The following is a 20,600-nucleotide window of genomic DNA, read 5'->3' on the forward strand; positions in this document are numbered from 1 at the left end:
ACAGCATTAACAATAACACTTCGCAATATAAAGATGCAAAGATAAACTCAATGAAATGTCTACTGGGTTTATGTTCAACATCATAGAACAAAAGAAAACATATAGGGCCATATTACATTTCTAGTTTTAAAATAGAAAAACGGATTCTCTGATGTTTTGTGTTGACTCCGAGTGGAATGTTTGTGATGAGGGTGGGGAGAGGGGCGCAAATACCCTGTCTCAAATCTGTAACCAAATCTCGCGCGACTTCGTAAACGCGCTCCGTTTTCTCATTTGTCGCCCAGCGCAGCAGATGCTTTGTGTACGTGCTGTTCTGGCAGTGCACATTGAAGCCCAGACAAAGGTGCCGACAGCATGGGGCTTCTCGCTGTCACTGTCACCCGATTTCAGAATCGGGTACGGTCAGTGCGGCCGTGGGCTCGTGACTTCACGTCCATTTCTGCAACTTTTCGCGATGGTGAAGGTCTTGCTCTGGTATGTTCATTGTTTATTTACACTATTGGAGTGGAAACTTCCTTTGTTTACTTCCACTCAGCAATGCTCGCTCATCAATTTGACATTTGTTAGTTGCAAACTACGTTCTCATTCAAAAGTTAGTTATGTGTGTGCACCAAAAAGTTTAACCCCTCCGCCAAGTTTTATATTGCAATGAAGGGGGCGTGGCTACCTAGAACTCAATGTTCTATTTTATGGGATATTATGATACTGTCATAATAATAATAATTATTATTAATGTACACTATCCAATTTTACCTGCAATACAATGTATAGAAATGAAGAAAGTTAAACTTTTTATAAACACATAAGAAAACATAACTGTACAATTTATTCTTAGAGTACAATTTAACATGTCTTTCTTTATTGCAGAAGTCATCACTGATCCAAAGGAAATGTGCTGGACTTCACCAAAACAAATTCCTGTTTGTCCGTTTACTCAACTCAGGCAAACCACCCAGAGGTGTTTTCACAATACATGGGATAGGCAAAGCATTAGTTAGGTGAGGCTTTTTTGCTGATTTTGTATTCTTGCAATTTGTTTAGGGTTTGAAAAGTTCTTCCCAAAGAGCGAAGGGGCCACTGGCACCAACACGTCATCTGACGGTGAGGAAGGTTTGAAGCAAAATAGGAACACTTTATTGCTTCTGTTCTTTCTTTTTGTGTGACCTGTTTTCTGTTTCTTTGACCTCTAGATGCTAAAACCAAGGACCAACAATCTTGTAGGAAGCAGCAAAGAGAAATAAAAAAAGAAGGTGATGAAGGACAAAGAGGTGAAAAAAAGGACGAAGAATCAGATTGGTGGGATCGTTTTCAGGTGCAGATAAAGATTCAAAACTTCAAATATGTAAATCACTTTAAAATACAGCACTGGTCAAATGCCCACATGTCCAAAATATTTTCACGTCTTTATCGACCAGGAACATTTTCCAATGGACAAAAAAGCCGTACGGAACTTCGCAATTGGTGCCGCTGGCATGGCCTCTGCATTTTTCTACTTTTACTTCCGCGAGACCGGCGTTCAGATCTCCTGGAAGGACTTTGTGCATCACTACTTGAAGAAAGGCTTAGTAAGAGATGCAGATTTTTTTTTCTACTATTGTCGACACTTCCATTTGCAAAAAGTCACTCTAGACTGCACCTCTTATGCTTTCTCCACAGGTTGATCACCTGGAAGTTGTCAATAAACAATATGTCAAAGTCATTCCCGCCCGTGGTGTTAACACATCAGATGTGGTTGGTAGTAACAATGAATGTGTAATTTCTGAAATGTTTTACAAACAAAGACTGACAAAAAAAAATATACATGTCAGTGCTCATAAGCTTTCCACTTTTATAATAGTTGACATTTGTTTTGTTTCAGAGTTATCTGTGGTTCAATATTGGCAGTGTGGACTCATTTGAGCATAACCTGGAAGTAGCTCAAGAGGAACTGAGTGTAGATTCCACTTGTAAAGTACCTGTCTTATATACCAGTGAGAGTGACGGGTAAGAATTCCAATCCCATGATCTCCAGATCTCCCTTTGAGCCTGCTTACATCAGCCTCTTATTTGCCCATTCATAGGACGCTATTGTATAGTGTTCTCCCAACCTTAGTCCTGGTCAGCTTCTTGCTGCTGGCAAGACCTCGCGGGGGTAGAGGACGAGCAAACATCTTCAGCATGGGTCAATCCAAAGCCAAACTAATCAAAGACGACATTGGCGTTCGCTTCAAGGATGTCGCAGGCTGCGAGGAAGCCAAACTGGAGATTTTGGAGTTTGTCAACTTCCTGAAGAACCCTCGGCAGTACCAGGAACTCGGAGCCAAGATTCCTAAAGTACGCAGTCGGAATGTATAATTTGGCGTCGTGAGATGTGATCAAATCTCGTCTCTTGTCACAGGGTGCAATATTGTCAGGTCCGCCCGGAACAGGGAAGACCTTGCTTGCGAAGGCCACCGCAGGAGAAGCTCATGTTCCTTTCATCACTGTCAGTGGCTCAGAGTTCCAGGAAATGTTTGTTGGAGTGGGCGCTGCCAGGGTTTGTCCTATTTTGATGTTTACATGCTTTAGTTTTAAGCAAACACTTGTTCACAATTATGTAGGACATTGGTGTCTCCCCCAAGGACCGTTGATAATTCAGAAGAAAAAATGCTTTACTCCACTACAGATAGCCCTTGTTTTTGTTCTGAATGCAGAGATGTGCTCAGTGCAGGGGCTGGTCATCCCTAGATCCTAAAAACTGTTTGCCATATTGTTTTTCACAAGCCGGGTACAAACATCCTATTCTCTGCTATGTACGTCATGCATAATGCAATTAAATTGTTGTTGTGATGAATCCAGAAACCCTCAAATAAACACACTGTGGATTTGTTTCATTCCATGTCAGATCCGGGACATGTTTGCCATGGCGCGAAAAAATGCCCCCTGCATCCTTTTTATTGATGAGATTGATGCGGTCGGAAGAAAGCGGGGCAGGGGAAACTTTGGGGACCACAGTGAACAAGAAAACACACTCAATCAGTTGCTTGTGGAAATGGACGGTAAGCAGATTGTTATCTTTGCCATCTCGTGAACTATTGCGACCTTTGTGTTTAATTTGTTTTTGTTCCATTTCAGGATTCAAGAGCAGCACCAATGTGATCGTTTTGGCCGGGACCAATCGAGCTGATATCCTGGATCCGGCTCTGATGAGGCCGGGACGCTTTGATCGACACATTCACATTGGTACGTTATATTCTGCTGCCTAATTATATTATAAGCTTCACATTATAGCATTGTTAATTTGTTTTTTCCAGCAGTTTAATATCAAATAGCTTCAAAGCTATTAGATTTGCCTGCTCCCTTCTTCAGGTCTGTTCACTAATGTAAGGCGACTGTCTTGCAGTCTACTGTTGTCTTTTATCTTTGCGCTGAGCATGTTCTTGATCTTTTGAAGCCCATCTTAAAATCTAATTTATGGTATACATTTCACACTGAGGTGGGCAGGCCGCTACTCTGACAAAGACAAGCAGGTTGAATGGGAGAAAGGTGGGATTAGACCCATGGAAAGTAAATGTAGCTGAAAATATTGCCAGTAAGTGTAGGGCCTTGTGATCTTGCTATATATCAAGTCTTGGCGAAGGGTTTTTCATAGATCTCCCAGGGTTTACATTTGTGCTTCTTGGAGATGAACTGCTGCTATTTTTCACTGTTGTAATTTCTCTCCAGGCCCGCCTGATATTAAAGGCAGAGCTTCCATCTTTAAGGTGCACCTGAGACCTTTAAAGTTGGCCCCAAGTATACAAGTTGAGGCTTTAGCCAGAAAGTTAGCTGCACTAACTCCAGGTTTTACAGGTGAGATGTTATTAGTCTCGGGTGTAGACACCCACACACTGTAATTAGAAATAGGAATCTATGTTGTTTAATGGTATCAATGTGATGATTCTTTGTGCATCTTAGGAGCTGACATCGCCAATGTTTGTAACGAGGCTGCATTGATAGCAGCACGCCATTTAAACCAACATATAAGCACAATGCACTTTGAACAGGCCGTTGAAAGGGTCATTGGAGGTGAGTTGACTATAAACAATGGTGCCTTGAGATGCAAGTTGAATTTGTTCCATGAATGTGCGTGACTCAAAACAATTGTCTCTCATATCGTCTATGAAATCAATGGAAAACCCAGTAATCGAGTCCAACTTCTAACTCGAGAAACAAAAGTTTTTTTTCATAAGAAAATACTATAAATCTATAATGGCGACAAAGATGCTCTTCAATAGTTTGTTAATGACTATATTTCCCTATAGTCACTGAAAAGTTAAGTAATGACAAATTTCCCAACACATTGATTTATTTAATTCCACATTTAATTACTAAATGAGACATCTGTTTAATTATTTAATGATGCATTTAATTATTTAACGGCACATTTTTTAATTGCTTAATTCCATGTTTAATAATGAATTAAACATGTAATTAATCCATGACATTTGAATTAAACATGTCATGGTGTATTTATTTATTTTATTTTATTTTATTTTGGCACTTTCGGTCCTCCATAACCCGCAACTCACGTGTTCTTGGTTTTTAGGTGCTTTGTAAAATACCGTAGCATACCACAAGATGGCGCCTGAGCCCTGTCTAATAGGTAATTAAGCTGCACATTTTATAAAAAAAAGATTGCAAAGCTGTACATTGCCTCCATAGGGTAAACATTGAACCACCCACCCAGAGTAGTCATTTTACCCAATAAATAAAATGGCTTAGTATTCAACCGAACAAACAAACCCATCCTCACTTCAGCTCAATAATCAACTGTGGTGAAATGTCTACTATATACTGAGCGGCATTCTAATCAAGGAAATGTGTTTGGCTGTCAGGTCTGGAGAAACAGTCTCAGGTACTGCAGCTTCCAGAGCGAACCACTGTGGCCTATCATGAGGCTGGGCATGCTGTCACTGGCTGGTTTTTAGAACATGCTGACCCGCTATTGAAGGTGTCTTTCTTATTATAGTTCTGTTTTGTAACTCTTGAGAATATGTCATACGATGGTTTTCCTGTCCTTTCTATCACTGTCAGATAATCGCTTGAGTCTTGTCTTCTCTCAGGTATCTATTGTTCCTAGAGGTAAGGGATTGGGCTATGCTCAGTATCTCCCCAAGGAGCAGCACCTCTTCACACAAGAGCAGCTCTTTGATAGAATGTGCATGATGCTTGGCGGTCGAGTGGCCGAACAAGTTTTCTTTCGTCGGATCACCACGGGGGCGCACGATGACCTTCGGAAGGTCACGCAGTCAGCCTACGCGCAGGTGATGCAGCTACGCTCAATCAAAATGTAAAACCTCAGATTAGTTTCCAGAGTTAAAGCACACAATGATATCTCTCCACACAAACTCAGGACTGCCTCCGTTAATCGGGCACGTTCTCCTAATTCTTCAGGTGGTACAGTTTGGAATGAGCAAGGCGGTGGGTCAGGTGTCTTTTGAGCTCCCACAGCAGGGTCATGTGCTGACCGAGAAGCCCTTCGGCGAGCTCACAGCCCAACTCATCGACAAGGAGGTCCGTCTGCTCATCGACTCCGCCTTCCAGCGAACGCTGCAGCTTGTCAAGGAGAAAAAAGAAATGGTGGACAAGGTGAGAATTATAGAACAATCGAGGACAAGGTGCGTAGAGTAGACGAAAAGTAGTCTTCCAAATAACTATTTGTGTAGGAATAATTTGGTAAATGAATTAATCAATTACTGGTGATTCAATTAAGATGATTTTTTTCAAAGCAGGGTTTCAGCATGAGCATGAGCAGGAAGTCTTGCAGGTTTGGTCACTTGACCTTCCGCATATCACAGATTGAGTGAATAATTTGGCTCACAGGTGGCAAAACGTCTCCTGGAAAGAGAGATTCTGGAGAAGTCCGACATGGTGGAGCTGCTGGGGCCCCGTCCTTTTCAAGAGAAATCCACGTATGAGGAGTTTGTAGAGGAACTCGGGGACCTGGAGGAGGACACCTCCCTACCCGAGGGCCTGAAGAACTGGAATAGAAACACGTGACAAAATCACTCGCCAAAGGAACAAAACCATTCTGCTGTTGATATAATGCTGGGTCAAGGAAGATGACCATCTGATTTCAGGTGACCTTTCTTGGTAATTATGTCATATGCAATTGATTTATTGAAGTCACTGAAATCCAAAGTGGAATTTCAAGACTAATTGTAGCCTAATATTTTCTATTGTTGTTGTTGTTCACCAAGTGCACTAAATAAGCTATAACCATCAACTCAATTAGATCATGTTTGCATATAATTTTAAGTGTCATTTTATAAGCTATAATAATAATATTCATAAATTCACAGATCTGAGATTGCGCACTGTTGAAGCGCTAATGAGTTTTACTACAAGAAAAATTAGAGAGCATATTGCAAGCGCATTTTGAAGTGATGGAATTTGAAGTGTTATTGGAATAGGCAAACAAACATGTTACTGAGTAACAGAACATAAATTCACCACAACTCTCGGCTAAGTTGGTGATTGAGGCACAATGTAGCACTGGTTGACAGTATTACCAATCAATCAATGTGATTTTGAAAAATATTTTCAGATTAAATGATTGTTTCTCAATCTGAAGTTTTTTTTCAGATGCTAGTGTACTTCTTCAGACCGTGTACGTACTCGTGCAAAATTTGCATTTAGACTTATTGTATATTTCTCACGGTTTTTTTTTCATGACTTATGCTACTGACCTCTACACCAGGTGATATCAATGGGTTTTATTTTTTTTAAATCAATCAAATTTAACTCTTTAGCTGTATTTAGAATATTTCTAGAGTTTTTTTTAAATCAATCCAATTTAGCTCTTTAGCTGCCAAATTTAGAATATTTTATTTTTGCATTATCTGGGCTTTTATGATCTGTTTGTCATAAGTTAGTCATAGTGGATTCTTGCCTCTCCTGCAAATTTAAATAGAAAAACCAAATGAATAATAGATCAGAGTTCTAAAATTACTACAAAAAAAAGCATACACCAAAGCCCAGTTTTCAAGATGTTTAATTTACCCTCCCGCAGTCATTCACATCATTCTGGATGATCATTGGTCCAGGGATAGACAAGTTATTGATTAAAAACTGTCGCTTTTGTTTGTTGCGTCAAGTGTTGGCACTTCATTACGTGTTTGGCATTCATGCAAATTCACATTAACTCAACATTTGAATCCTTCCGACCACTTTGACTTGACTTTGGCGGACCAATGTAAATTAAAAGATAGTCATCACTTTGAAAAATGAAGAAAATTATTACTTCATGAAAAAGAAAAAGATCCTAATGAAGTATGTTTTAGGCAATTGTCATCATTACAACACATCACACACTTCCTTGGCTCATGTCCTGGCATTAAGTCGCTTCTGTTACTACCCTGTCTTCAATCCTTGCGAGTGAAACAAGACGAGAGAGAAGAGGTGTATGTGTGTGCACTGAATTTTTTTTAGAACACTACTAAGTGTCCTGAGTTCAACATGAACTCATCTGTTCATCAGCACCACAACAAAACACTGTCAGTGGTACTCAGGCTGTCCACTCAGATCTTCATTTCCCGCCAGGTCCCACACCGGGTCAAGGTTGTTTTGGCCTCTCCAGTTTCATTAAGGGCTCCACGGTGGTGTCCGAGTCGCTGTGGTGTTTCCTCTCTCGTGGGAACTCCACCTTGCTGCAGCGTGTCCATGAGGGAGAGCGCATGTAGCCGCCTTTTCCCAGAACTGCCTGCTGGGAACCTGACACACAAACAAATGACGGGTTGGTACTTATTTACTGTCTCCGTAATGAGTCAGAGCAATTCACTAAGTGTGTATATGAGAGTGTTTTTGTCATGTGAGGGAACCTTTCAGTAGTGTGTGAGAGCATTTTAGTGGTGAATATGAAAGCATATGCGTGTTCAAATTAGTAGTGCATCTGAGAGCCTTCCAGAAGTTTGTGCATGTGAGAGAGATTCATTAGTCTATATGGGAGCGGTAATCCAGAACTATGCCATTCCTCTTTCTCGCCACCAGGTGTCAATGTGATACCTTGGGAGAAACTAACAATTAAAACGAGAGTGCGTCACAGCCTCCCTGCCCAATTGGAGTATTTCTGATGGCTCTCCTAAGTGGACAGCATTCTCACTGCTGGTTCATAAATTTCCCCTGAGCCATAGCAATATCCTCACCCATTCGACACATGCAGAGTAAGGAGGGCGTTGATGGATGAGTATTGACCTAGGATTAATGGCTTCTCCACAGGATGTTAATTAGAGGCACAGTGGCCTGCAGAAGCACAGTGACCTGCAAGGCACAGTCTGTTGTTCATATGTGTGTGTGTGTGTGTGTGTGTGTGTGTGTGTGTGTGTGTGTGTGACACTCGGGAACACAAAGACAAATGATACATCGAAAGTTGGAATGTCACAGGCTTTTGATAAGGCGGCAAAATTTGCACAGTGCTGATCTATTTTTACTGGTCGCTTGTTTTGAGGTTGCCATGAACTCGTGGAATCAGACAAATTATGCCAGTTTGCATCAACAAAACAAGTATTGTGCTTTAATTATATCTTCATACCTTTATATCTGAAATTCTAACTGGTTTGTAGCAAAAGGATTTGAGGCACTAAATGTGGATATAAAAAGTCTACACACCCTTGTTTAAATACAGTTTTTTTTGTGACATGAAATTGAGGCCAAGTTAAACCTTTTCAAAACCTTTTCCAACAACTCTGAACTAACCTACAAAACTCAATTGATTTTGTTAAGAAATATGCAAACACACACACGCGCGCACAAACAGCCATACAAACCTTGCTGAGGTTTTGGAAGTTACATTCACCAATTCTACTCCAGTCCTCTCGGTGGCAGTACTGCCATACAATATCAATCTTCCATAGCTCAGCAATATTTTTTCAATGATAATGAAAAATTTGACTTCCTAATTTTACTTAAAAATGCTTGAGTGGTGGTAATGAAAGGCTCCTGGGTGAGTTCACTGTCCGCATGCAAGATGAGACATCCAGGTCATGAATAAAACATAGAGGACATTTCTGCCTCCTTTAGAAAAATGTGGATGGTGTTTTCACACACCCGTTGCTGTGAAGCACAAGTAGAGTGGAATCTCATGCACCTTTTCCCATCAGGCATACATGCATGAAGCCAAAAGGAATGTTTCCCTCCTCTCTTCTTTAAAATTCCCACTTGTTTCACTGATGGATAAAATACACCCATTGCATAGAATTAATAAATATTAAAGGGAAGATTGTACTTGACTGGTTTCAAGGAGTCCTTGAGCTGGGATGTGTCCTCATGTTTATTCAGTCTTTAAAATATTCTAAGCATTTCATGTGGTGAGGAATATCTGAGTATATGAAAATTACAAATACTTTCTTCTGTGTACCTCTCAATGTCAAGGATTCCCATTCATGTTATTTTGTCCTTCGTTGTTGCTAGCCCCTAACTTTGTAATGAAAAGTATTTGTCACTTAGAATGGTGAGACAACAAATAAATTGTCACACTGCAGTGTTGGATCAGCCATGTTGGTTGTTCCTTTGTGTGCATCCCACCTGGTGGACATTCATTGTGGTTCTCTTCATCAGAGTCAACAAAGACTTCAGCCAGTTCCTGGTCCGACATGTCGGTCAGCTCGGTCAGATCTAGGAGGTCAAAATGGACTTCCAAAGAGGACACGCTGCTCAGGGGTTCTAGAGGACGACAAAGAAAAGGTAAACAGCACATTTTTTAAAACTGGTGTCATTCCAATCTTAACTCTCATAATGGACCTTGAGAGCCCCCCCCCTCACCTTTTTCTATATTCAAATATGTGTCTTAGGTTTAGATTACCCCCAAAGCTAAAAATACTCGTGTTATATGATAGCTAAATATATACTGAACCCTAAATTCTATTTTACCCATATATTTTAGACAATTCTATACTTCCAACTTGTGGAAGAATCAAAAGCTTTGAATTCAAGACCATCAACCATTTTTTAGATGAACTAGAACAAAGACCACAAGCCATCAAAGCTCAACTTGTTTTTATCTATGTGTCCTACAACAGATCTCCTTCCTAGTTGTGTGCTTACTAGCTCAACTAGACGTCTGGAGGACATGCTGAAGTGGATGGAAGCGAGTTTGTGTTTCCATGTGAGTCAGTCTGCCTGTCAAGTCTGGATTAAAGCATCCACAGACTGCGTGGGCATTAAAAAAAAAAAAAGCTTCCATCATTCCCGTCTCCATATTGCCTTCAGTAAGTCTACTCCAGCTGCAAGAAAACTGTGCAATACTAAAAGAAGGTGAACTATCCTTCTTGTTCGGCTTTTCGGTCTGCGTGAAGACGAACAGTGTGGTGTTCTCATGGGGAGTTCAGTTACGCCATTCTAGTCTCCTCACCGATACAATATTGCAATGCTGAGCTTTGATCAGTCCAGAGCTTTTCAGCCCAGACTTGAGAATGTAAAGTAGTGACGGCAACAACGAGGAAGATAACGTGTGGCGATGAAACAAAAATGAAAGGGAGAGGAATGCCGGAGAAACCAAAGGAGTAAATGATGAAAATGACAGAGGAATAATGGAACTGCAATCATTTTCTCTGCCACCTCCTTTTGTGCAGCGCTTGGTTGTCTTTTTTTTTTAGCCTTCCCATCTTTCTCTCCCACCCCTCTTCTCCTTAAATAATTTATGACATGGCTTTTTCCTCCAGACGGCAAAACAACCTCTTTGTGTGTCCGTGTGTGTTTGTACGTGTGTATGTGCGAACTGACATATATTAGCCCACAAATAGATGATGTAAAGCTGGAGTGGCCTACAGTCAAATGGATGTGTGCCCACTGTACACGTTTCCACTCCAGTATCGCCAGTGTGCCTTTAATTCCACATTATATTAAATTTATCAATGCGCTATTAATTCTGGAAAACAATTATTTTCCAGTTTATGAGTCCATGACCGCGGCACAAGTAAAATTGTGGTTCTTATTGAATTGACATGCCTTCGGGCATGCACGGTGAGTTGTGCTGCCAGGTGGCAAGGCCAGTGGGTCACAGGCATTAGCCTCAGGATGAGCTGTCACAGTGAAAAATGCTTTCGTTGGTGAAGCAGATAAAAGCTGCCTTGTCACATGTTGCCCCAGTATTCAGTGCGGTGTTGCATTGATGCACAATGAGGCCCCTTCAGCATTTTGGCCTGTACTGCAGCCATCTTCAAGAATGTGGGACCAGAATACTTAAACAGGGCTGTAATCATGAAAAGGCTTTTAAGGACTTGGGGAGGATCGTTTGATGAATGGCTACTTTATGGCTTAGAAATAGGTTTTAAATCTGTATTATAGCAGGGATGCACCTTAGTGATGGTTCTTGTGAATATTCAAAATATGTCTCTGCTTACGTCTCTTCTCCGAGATGTGCAGCAGGCTGGCGGTGTGTCCTCTCCAGCCGCCCTCCTCTTCTTCCTCCTCTTCCTCCTCCTCCTCGCCTGCAGTGTGCTGCTGGAAGTGCTCCTGAGAGAGGTTGCCTGAGCTGGAGGGCTTTAGCAGCTTCTTTGTACCTTTACTGGGCTCTAATGGGGGACAAGCAGGGGGAGTAGGTCACATTTTTATGTGGCTTGGGAATGCACTGTAACGGATTTGTCAGGCGATTTGTATGCTGTTATTCAATCAATTACCTTAATACAGCAATAATAGGGTTCAATCTTTGCACTGTGGATCATAACTCATGACTCAGCACAATTCCATCAATTAAATCGTCACTACGAAAAGTTAGCAACTGAAGTGTTTTGTAACTTTGTTTCGTTTTGGAGAAAAGAGATGAGTAGTTTGCTTTCACTATTCTTCTGTATCCAAACTCAAAGCTCTCATGGCTGCTTTTAGGGTCAGTACAGCTTTTTCAGCCCAGTGTTGTCGGAGTAGGATACTCGTAACGTGATTTTTTTTTTTTTGGTAGTGCCTGACTCTTTAGTGTCATGGTCGGTGTCAGATTACTGCAATAACCTACTTGTGTACACTTTGTACATCAAGGCTAATCGAAATTGTCTAAGGTAAATATTTGTACCTTTTCAGGGCCAAAAGATAGTATGTTCCCAAGCTCTACCTGTCAAGTATTTAGGGCAGTGGCTCTCAAACTTTTTCGATAACGTGGCACTTCAACAAATACTTAACGCTCCAATTAACACCACAGTAGGTTATAGAGTATATTAAGATCAAATGCATGTCAGAAATGTGCAAGAAAGACATTACGTATATGCATAATTGTGTAGGAAGCTGACATCACACCACCTGCTGTATCTGCTTCTCAAGATAGAGAAAAGCAGCTTGAGAGGCTTTGCTGTCAGGACATTTTTTTTGTGTGATTCAGACTGACAGATGGTGAGGGATGAGAAAATGAGGAAGGCAACGAGAATGATATGCTGTATTCTTGCCAAAACCTGAGCAAAGTGTCTCCGCACAGTGAATCAATATATGTCTCACACAGTTAATATGCTCTAGTTAATTTATGTAATAAACGGATTCAAAACCATCACTTTCAGCTCGACACTCACTGGACAATTCATTAGGTACACTTGAGCATTATAATAAAAACTCCACTCTTTCATACTGAAAGGTGAGTCACATACTTTACTGCAAATCGGACCGGCTCAATAATAACATGATGCAACAATTGCAATATTGTCTTTATTGTCACATTCATATGATGTAGCTCTTGTACTGGGTCTCATTGGATAAGAGGTGTCCCTAATGAATTGGTCTGTAAGTTAACAGTTGCTGTGTGCCCCACCGCTGTCACGGTGGAGCTACTTGGGATTCGCTCTTGGATAGATCGATATTTTTAATATTGAATTTAATCTACATAAATGAATAAGTAACATTTTATTATCGCGTACCAACAGGAACGTAATATTAACTAGGATATCTTGGCTATCTGATTTCAGTTTTATGCTGACAAAACAAATCAGACTTGTTTCATGCAAATATAGTCAAAAGTCAAAAAGCATTTTGAAACTTTTACGTCATAAAAACTGGATTTAAAGCTAGCACCGTTGTTTCCATTGTTTGCTTTTACTTACGCTCTCCAATAAATTATTATTTTAATTACTTTGTTCACTTTTGTGGTGTACGGGTTATAGGCCATATTAATTGCAGAACATGTTTTGAAATGATTTATCTTGCGGTCTAATTGTTTTGCGTTACCAAACCTTAGTATTTCGACAGGAGTGTGTGGACTTTTTAGATCCTCTGTGCGATTCAGAACGATGACCTCCAAACTGTCTTAGCATGAAAGTTAAGGTGACTATATTTTCCACACAATCAACAATGCAATGCAGAACGAGGGGAGTATTGTGAGGCTTCCCCACAACGGGCTTCCCCGGATGGCCTTCACACAATGCATCCACTATTGTGCAGCAATTTGTCTCTCATCAGTACACTTTCTGCATGGCTGACCTATGGCGAGTAAGCGTGAAAGAGGCCCTCTAATTCTGCAATGAGCAAGCAACTTCAGTGGAACCTCCATGGCACGATGAAGACAATGATCACATGTGTTGGCTCGCTGCTGCCCTACATGTGAACTAACTCTTGAAAAGGGGAGGCAAGCATGTGCCATTTACCGGTTGTATGTTCAAAATAGACACAAAAGCACGAACTTCAATGTAAAGAAGAAGCAGAATTGCGTTCTTACCTGGGCTGTGAGCCCCTCCCTGTGCCTCCATGCGGCTCAACCAAGTGAGTCCTGTTGTTCACCACGCCAGCATCCGACAGCAGAGGAGACAAGCAGGGAGGGAAGGGAGAGGCAAGTCTGTGTGTGTGTGAGAGAGGGAGAGGGGAGCAAGGGAGAGGGAGCAGAGGGTGGGTGGTTTTAACCCAAGCAAAAACACAGCTCCCTATAGACCCGTCTCTTTATTTTGGTATTATGTTTCCAGATTTCCCAAACAGGTGTAGCTGGACTCTCAGCCCCATCAGAGCCCCAGACAATGGGTCCACCGCAGAGAGAAGAAGTGGGGGTCCGGGAACTGCCCCATCGCTGCAAATTCCTAAATGCACAGATTTATACGCACAGCATTGTGAGGCTTTGCTTGACGTGTATAGAATCCACTGAGCTCCAGAGAAGAGAGCGAGAAAGGGGCAGGGAGGGTGTAGCTCTGCTCCCTGCCCAGACAGGGAGAGGGAGGCTCGGGGTGTCAGGGAGGGGTGTATGGATGACTATGAAAGTGCTTGTAAGAGGGATACATATAGTTTCATGTGAGACCAAAAAAAAATGCAAACGCGGCTATGTCAAAGATGAATATTGAAGTTGCTACACGTGGCAGAAGCGTGGAATATAAGTAACAAACCAGGCGTGTGACAATCATCAGTTGTTTGCTTTCAATTATTTAAAATGAAACATGTTTTATTATTCTAGGATGAATATGTGAATAAATAACACACTGCCCTTTATAATTTGATGTAGCGCCTCAATGCCACACCTTCGCCGAACAAATAAAGCTCCGGGGGAAATTATTGGTGTAGGTTTCCCTCTAGTGTCCAAAACGTCAACTTGCAGGTTGTCGCCTAAAAATGACCATTCGTGCTGGGTTATGATTTTGATGATCATTTGTTTGACTTAATGCGGTAAATTGGTCACGTGTTTTTGCGGCAACGCCAATTTAAATTTATCCTGTGTATTACCAGCAGTATTGCAGTATTTTGTCATTTGGTAGAGTAACGAAAATAAAAATGTATTTTTACTATCCACAATCTTGGTAAAGTGCAACTACTTTCACTATGCTGTCTGACCTCACATGTGCCCTATAATGCCTCTATTTAACACCATGATTGTAAACTTAATTATCATTAGTTAGGCCACGATGACGATTTTCGCCCTTTGTTGTTTGACCCTCCCGTGTCGCCGTAGTGAGCATAAACATTTTCCAGCAGCTGTTGCTGTCTTTTTACTTTACTTGCAGATCTCACGTGTAAGCGCTTACTTAAACCAAAAAGTCAAAAGGATCCATTTTCTGCAGCACATAACATCATGGAACCTGTCATAAAAATCAACCCAGGTAGGTTCAATGTAAAATGAAACTCGACGCATCGCTGTCGTAATCTGTTAGCAAATGCTGCTATGTAGTCCGCTACTTGGGTTTTCTCGCCAGGAGCAACAAAATGGGACATTCGTCAAAAGATTTGGGACTACATCGAAGACAAGAACCTGGCTAACTTCCCCAGGCCCGTTCACCACAGAATCCCGAATTTTAAGGCAAGCTGAAAATTAGAACCAAATCCACGTTATGGGTTTAAGAACCAACATGTTGCTCGTAAACGTATTGCCATTTCCTGCTGGATTGGCTACTGAGTTGGATTATATACATCAATGATTTTTTGCTAATGACACCATTTGCATCTGATCAACTCAGCAGCGTTTGCTACAGTATTTGTCCTGTCTTTGTATTTACTGGCCAGGGTGCGGTTCAAGCATGCGACAGGCTCACAGTCCTGCAGGAATTCAAGTCCAGCCAGACAATCAAAATAAATCCTGACAGACCTCAACAGCATGCTCGCTTTGTCACACTGGAAGTAAGTTGCCCTTTTTCAGAAATCTACACTATTCTTTGCTGTTTTCCTCCCAGGGGGCTTTCACTGCCTGCCCTAAGGTGTCTGAGCTGGAAGTGTTTACCCAGGCAACTGAGGTCAAGGTGGATCCCGATAAACCTCTCGAGGGGGCTCGACTAGAAGTGCTACAGGTGCACACACACACCAAGGGCCAGAAATTACTCTCATAGGGTTTTTAGGGAAGGAACATTAATTATGCATTCACTTCTTCAATGTTAACCTCAGATATGCTCACATTTTGAATGATACCTTTGAATCTTTCAATATTCTCATTCATTCAAGGTCATTTTATTGTCAGGGCAATTTTGCGGCCTCTCGTCTGAGCAGGTTTCATGCAACAATAATTAGGACAGCACTAGCCGGATTTAGAGTAGAAAAACAAAAAAGAGAGAGGGAGCTCTACTGACTATATTTATATATATAACAACTGGGCGAAATATTCCCTAAGAGCGTTTGTTCTTATTCTGTCGTATTCTTCCCTTGTTGTGACTGCTCCTTCCTTTGGAATATGTTTTGCTAAGAAGACAAAAAAGCAGATTTGCTTATTCAAAACATCCGACAAATATTATTGCATATTAGAAGTAAAATAGATTTTCTTACGAAAACAATTCAGCAATAGTCTGTTGCATTGTAATGCTTTCTGAACCTTGTGGCATGTAATGTTTTATTTTTTTTTAAAATGTATTTATTTTTTTGTCTTACAGGCACACAAAACTTTATTGGTGCCAACTCCTCGTCTTCGCTCTGGCCTTTTTAACAAGATAGTTCCTCCGCAGGGGGCCAACAAAGAACAGCTGCGTATATGCTCCACCTCTCAGGTTTGAGATTCATCGGTTTTATTTTCACTCATTCACTTCATGATAACTGAAGCGTTTCCCACCTACAGGGCGTTAAAGAGTTTAGCGTGCCAATTGATCTGGATGCCAAAGTCAAGGTTGACCTTGTGGTCGTTGGTTCTGTGGCTGTGTCAGAGAAAGGTGAGCAACTATTTTATTTATTACGGTGTTTTCTAATTGCAGTGTAAAATGAGCAAGGATGGTTCCCTCAGGAAGTATCAAGCTGATATGCTTTGTTATGTACTTCCGGAAGCGAGGCTGACCCAAATGCGCAGACTGTTGGGGTGATTTAGCTGTGTATCCGGTTATGCAAAATTGCTTTTAAAGTCTTCATCTGCCTTTTCCAGGTTTCCGCATTGGAAAAGGAGAAGGCTTTGCTGACTTGGAGTATGCAATGATGGCCTCAATGGGAGCTGTGGATGAGTCCACTGTGGTGGTCACTGTCGTCCACGACTGTCAAGTTAGTTTCCTTTTTTCTTGAAAAAGAAAAAAAACGGTAAATGTTCAGTCATAGGAGCTTAGTTTTTGTCCTGTTATAGAGTTACATGATCACAAGCACAAGAAACTGAAGGTGTACCTAATGATTTGTCACAATGTCATGCAAGTTCCATAAATGCCTTCACTCCTGTTTGTTTAATTGGAACAAAATCTGTGAATTACTGCTAAAGTCAGATTTGGTCCTTCAGGTGGTGGACGTCCCAGAAGAACTCATGGAAAGACATGATTTGTCAGTGGACTACATACTCACACCAAGCAGAGTCATTAAAACAAACTGCCTGTCTCCGAAGCCAGAAGGAATCATTTGGACTAAGGTATAGTGAAAATTGTCCTTAATCTCATCTTTTTGCCAATTTGAATTTCTGCAGACTTCTCTAATATTGAAGTTGAACAGCAGTACCAATTTATACAAGTTCTAGGCTTTTACAATGATAGTTATGAACGAAAGGGAGACATCTCCAGCACAGATTAAAATGGAAATTCTTGAAGCAGCTACCAGAGATTGAGCAATTAAATTTCAAAGCAATTATTATTCAATGCTATGGATGAATGTTCTCTATGTAGCTCGATAGCACTTTGTCTTGAGACTCATTTATTTATGGAGCAACACTTCTCTCTGGCAGGTTTATTGTTTCCCTGCATCTTGTTAAAAAGCTTATTGTAAAACAATAAGCCGATAAAAACAGGAAAAAATATAGTGCACAAAAATGCAAGCAAACTAGCAAAAAGAATCACCAAACAAAAAGGTTGGTGATTGTCAGGAGGGCAGGGCAAGCGATCCATCAGTTCAGCTTTGTCCTTAAAAGACTGCAAGTGCGCTTTTTTGCCTGTAGATGGCAATGTTGTCCACAGTATTAAATGAGTGAAGCCACTGGTTTCTCATTATGTACAGTTTTAAAAACACAATTTTTAATGTCACCTCCCTAAAACAAAATTGTGTTATGTTTCTCACTTGTCTCACACTGGACACTTTGCCTCACCTGGCAAGCCTGCTTGGGAGTTGCATCAATCACATTGTCAGTCAGTTGTGGTAGTCAGTCGCCCAGTACAACTGACAGAAAATGGTTGCCCCCTCTTTTATTTAACATGCCCTTCCAGAATTTGTTTCACATTAGACACGATTGCAACATTTTGTCTGAAATAAATTGTGCGCAAACCTCTGCACTCCTCAAGAAACTTGTAAGTAAACAGGACCCGCTGACCTCACTGGCAGGAAGGCCACGTGTGATCATCAAAGCGTCATGTGCAGGGATCCGCAGAGGCAGGGGTTGGGTGGGTGTGTGTGTGTGTGTGTGTGTGGGGGGGGGGGTCGGGGGTGTTTACAGGTCAAACAGGCCACTGTAAAAACAATAGCCTCGTAGATTCTCGTCTGGACTGGTCAGCATCAAAGGCTGCCAAAAATGCAACAAATCAAGAAAGCTGTCTTATTCTTTACTGCATGGGAAGTGAAATGTCCCACTGCTATAAATGGACACACAACTGTTCCGGATTGTCTGTATTATGAGCAAAAATACTTGGTAGATATCGGTAATTTCCTCTGCCGGTGGCTACGTTGCTACCTTATGGGCAGTAAAAGCTAGCTAGTAGAAGTTTAATGTTGCATGTTTAATAATACCCAACACCCTCTTTCAGTCTGACTGAGATTGCCCAGTTTTATGTCCTCAGCTGGATACAGACAAGCTGGAGAAGATCCCCATCCTAAAGAAGCTCCTGGCTCTGGAGGAGCAAGCAGGGAAGGACGTTACCTTGGGCGTGGCTCCCCCTCCGGCCGAGCCTCTCTCACAGCCAGGTCCCCCAAAAAAGCAAAGCAGGCGCAGGCTGAGGCAGAAAGCAGCCCGTCATGATGCCCAAGAAGAGTCCAAGGAGGAGAAAAGTCTGGAGCCACAACTGAACGCTGGACAGCGTCCGGCTCGCGTAAGGAAAGAAAGTAGAGGAAATGAGGTGGAGGGTGCTGAAAGGCGGAGAAGGAAGGGACGAAGTGGACGCAATCTGAAGGAGAAGACTTCAGAGGATACTGGGGGTGAAGATCTGACTCATAGTAAGATCCCTCCCAGTGTGACCACAGTGTACCTGGGTGGGATCCCCACAGGGCTGCGTGTCAGCGAGCTGAAGACATCCCTGCGTGAGAGGGAAGCGGCACCTCTGAGGCTCACCTGGCAGGGAGCGCAGCACCGCGCCTTCTTGGACTACAGCAACCCGGAAGCTGCAGAGAAAGCCCTGGAGGCTCTACAGGGGCTCAGCTTGAATGGTCACAGTGTGCAGGCCGAGCTGGCCAAGAGCCAACGGCGCAGCAAGAGGCCCGGCCCGTCCAATCGGAAAGCCGAACCGGCAGCGGCTCCCGCATCTGACGTAGAAGTGGTGGATTCCAAGAATGAAGCCCACGAGCAGACTGAGCAGTAAAAGCAGAAATGTAACTGCACTAACCTTGAAATGCCTTATAACACTTTTGGTTTGGGTTTATCGATAAAAATTGATTGCAGTAGAGCCCTATTTTATATTAAGCAAAATGTCAATACATTATGCAACAATAGCACATCTAAATGTGAAGATTCTCCTTTTTTTAAGTTAAATAATTGAAAAGCCCAGCAAGCTAGTGATTAGATTCTCTGCCTCACAATCTCTCCATATGTAGCTTAGCTATGATCTCCCCGTGTTGCAGAAACAAGCACCTTACCCAGTCCAGTTCCAAAATCCCTATTGGCGAGCTTCACGATTAAAGGCCAAGAGATGCAAATAGCACCACCATGTGGCCAAATTGTATATAAACAACTCCCCGCTTTCTCTCCACTTGTCCGACTTTGTCCAGTCTGACATTTTAATTCAAAGGCCAGCCAATGCAAGAGCTGAATCAGCAAATCTTTCTATACAAAGATAAAAATGCAGTTTGGATCGAGAACATGATAGAGGTATTAATTTTACAATATATTCATTGTAGTTTGTTTGAATTAATATTAGCCACCACTGCCATGCATGCTATATACCACCCTGTAAACTACAACTTTATTTATTTGGCAGTGAATAAAACATTGTTAAATCAAGGTCATTATTTTTGAACATCAAGGACATTATTTTTCTCTAGACATAGCTCATTTGTTTATTGCTTTTATCAGATTGAGCAGCATGCATAAGAGCCACTGTGTGTCATTGTTAAGATTGTCACATTTATTGAATGGATAAATACTGTATTGTATATCTGCAATGTAATCAACAAAATTGTTTGGTTGACCACATCTTATCTGACATAAGTGATTTAATTGGTTATGACTTTTACACACAGTTCATAATTCATCCAATAAATTGTACCTACTGATATAGTTGGTTAACCGTGACTGATTTTCTGTCAAGTCAATCAGTGCTATAATGTTCATATTTGTGCAATAGAATGTAACACAACTATTGAGATCACTTTAGAATGTTTTTTCCCCTTCTAATGTCATATTTTAATAAAATAATCCTTCCGTAAAGTTGAATAACAGCCTGTATCCGAACTCTCTTTACGCGGAAGCTTTATCCATTATGATGCAACATCATCATAAATGAATATTTCATTTAAAACTTAAATATGTGAATGATTCATTTGTTGTCTTCCTTTCTGATGTGTTGAATTGCAAACAGCTGAGAGGTCAGTAGCACAACAAATAAAACCCGCATGCCACATCTGCCCTTCATCACGTCCGTCACGTATGTTCTTGGACAGACTTTACCTGCTTGGCTGCCTTTAAGCGTGTGGAG

The 20,600-nt window shown here is 41.5% G+C and overlaps 3 protein-coding genes across 5 annotated transcripts; 2 read left to right on the forward strand and 1 right to left on the reverse strand.

The window, feature by feature from the left end:
- Positions 1 to 249: 249 nt before the first annotated feature.
- Positions 250 to 6,567, forward strand: LOC148400658 (mitochondrial inner membrane m-AAA protease component AFG3L1-like). Its single transcript, XM_088370578.1, has 17 exons — positions 250 to 474; positions 868 to 958; positions 1,042 to 1,101; positions 1,191 to 1,312; positions 1,416 to 1,565; positions 1,657 to 1,731; positions 1,859 to 1,983; positions 2,061 to 2,313; positions 2,378 to 2,515; positions 2,864 to 3,017; positions 3,094 to 3,201; positions 3,685 to 3,810; positions 3,916 to 4,026; positions 4,836 to 4,951; positions 5,064 to 5,264; positions 5,395 to 5,589; positions 5,824 to 6,567. Exons 1-17 carry the CDS (start codon positions 355 to 357, stop codon positions 5,998 to 6,000), a joined length of 2,322 nt encoding a protein of 773 aa, XP_088226704.1. The 5' UTR covers positions 250 to 354; the 3' UTR covers positions 6,001 to 6,567.
- A 409-nt stretch (positions 6,568 to 6,976) lies between these two features.
- Positions 6,977 to 14,029, reverse strand: dbndd1 (dysbindin domain containing 1). Its single transcript, XM_088370585.1, has 4 exons — positions 13,625 to 14,029; positions 11,340 to 11,510; positions 9,523 to 9,660; positions 6,977 to 7,713 (listed from the first exon to the last, which is right to left on the reverse strand). The coding sequence occupies exons 1-4, from the start codon at positions 13,653 to 13,655 to the stop codon at positions 7,556 to 7,558; spliced, it is 498 nt and encodes a 165-aa protein (XP_088226711.1). The 5' UTR covers positions 13,656 to 14,029; the 3' UTR covers positions 6,977 to 7,555.
- Positions 14,030 to 14,802: 773 nt separating this feature from the next.
- On the forward strand, positions 14,803 to 20,536 carry mthfsd (methenyltetrahydrofolate synthetase domain containing). 3 transcript variants are annotated; one of them, XM_088371542.1, is made up of 9 exons: positions 14,803 to 14,984; positions 15,078 to 15,181; positions 15,385 to 15,477; positions 15,552 to 15,665; positions 16,239 to 16,352; positions 16,421 to 16,511; positions 16,718 to 16,830; positions 17,057 to 17,182; positions 18,534 to 20,536. In XM_088371542.1, the coding sequence occupies exons 1-9, from the start codon at positions 14,957 to 14,959 to the stop codon at positions 19,266 to 19,268; spliced, it is 1,518 nt and encodes a 505-aa protein (XP_088227668.1). In that variant the 5' UTR covers positions 14,803 to 14,956; the 3' UTR covers positions 19,269 to 20,536. The 3 variants fall into 3 exon arrangements, with proteins under 3 accessions (XP_088227668.1, XP_088227666.1, XP_088227667.1); XM_088371540.1 differs by lacking the exon at positions 15,552 to 15,665 and having other exon boundaries at positions 14,804 to 14,984; positions 15,385 to 15,498; XM_088371541.1 differs by lacking the exon at positions 15,385 to 15,477 and having other exon boundaries at positions 14,804 to 14,984.
- Positions 20,537 to 20,600: the final 64 nt, after the last annotated feature.

Source organism: Syngnathus floridae, chromosome 3 (genome assembly GCF_059516105.1).
Source record: "Syngnathus floridae isolate MCC-2025c chromosome 3, RoL_Sflo_1.0, whole genome shotgun sequence".
NCBI classification, from domain to species: domain Eukaryota; kingdom Metazoa; phylum Chordata; class Actinopteri; order Syngnathiformes; family Syngnathidae; genus Syngnathus; species Syngnathus floridae.

What these genes read in the sequence shown, in the direction of transcription:
- LOC148400658 (XM_088370578.1), top strand. Translation starts at nt 355, where the DNA reads ATGGGGCTTCTCGCTGTCACTGTCACCCGATTTCAGAATCGGGTACGG. An exon ending in TGATCGACACATTCACATTG is followed by an intron (nt 3,202 to 3,684) that starts GTACGTTATATT and finishes ATTTCTCTCCAG; the next exon opens with GCCCGCCTGATATTAAAGGC. An exon ending in ATGCTGACCCGCTATTGAAG is followed by an intron (nt 4,952 to 5,063) that starts GTGTCTTTCTTA and finishes GTCTTCTCTCAG; the next exon opens with GTATCTATTGTTCCTAGAGG.
- dbndd1 (XM_088370585.1), bottom strand. Translation starts at nt 13,655, where the DNA reads ATGGAGGCACAGGGAGGGGCTCACAGCCCAG. An exon ending in GGGAGGGGCTCACAGCCCAG is followed by an intron (nt 11,511 to 13,624) that starts GTAAGAACGCAA and finishes GTCCCCCATTAG; the next exon opens with AGCCCAGTAAAGGTACAAAG. An exon ending in GCACATCTCGGAGAAGAGAC is followed by an intron (nt 9,661 to 11,339) that starts GTAAGCAGAGAC and finishes GTCGTCCTCTAG; the next exon opens with AACCCCTGAGCAGCGTGTCC.
- mthfsd (XM_088371542.1), top strand. Translation starts at nt 14,957, where the DNA reads ATGGAACCTGTCATAAAAATCAACCCAG. An exon ending in GTATATGCTCCACCTCTCAG is followed by an intron (nt 16,353 to 16,420) that starts GTTTGAGATTCA and finishes TCCCACCTACAG; the next exon opens with GGCGTTAAAGAGTTTAGCGT. An exon ending in AAGGAATCATTTGGACTAAG is followed by an intron (nt 17,183 to 18,533) that starts GTATAGTGAAAA and finishes TTATGTCCTCAG; the next exon opens with CTGGATACAGACAAGCTGGA.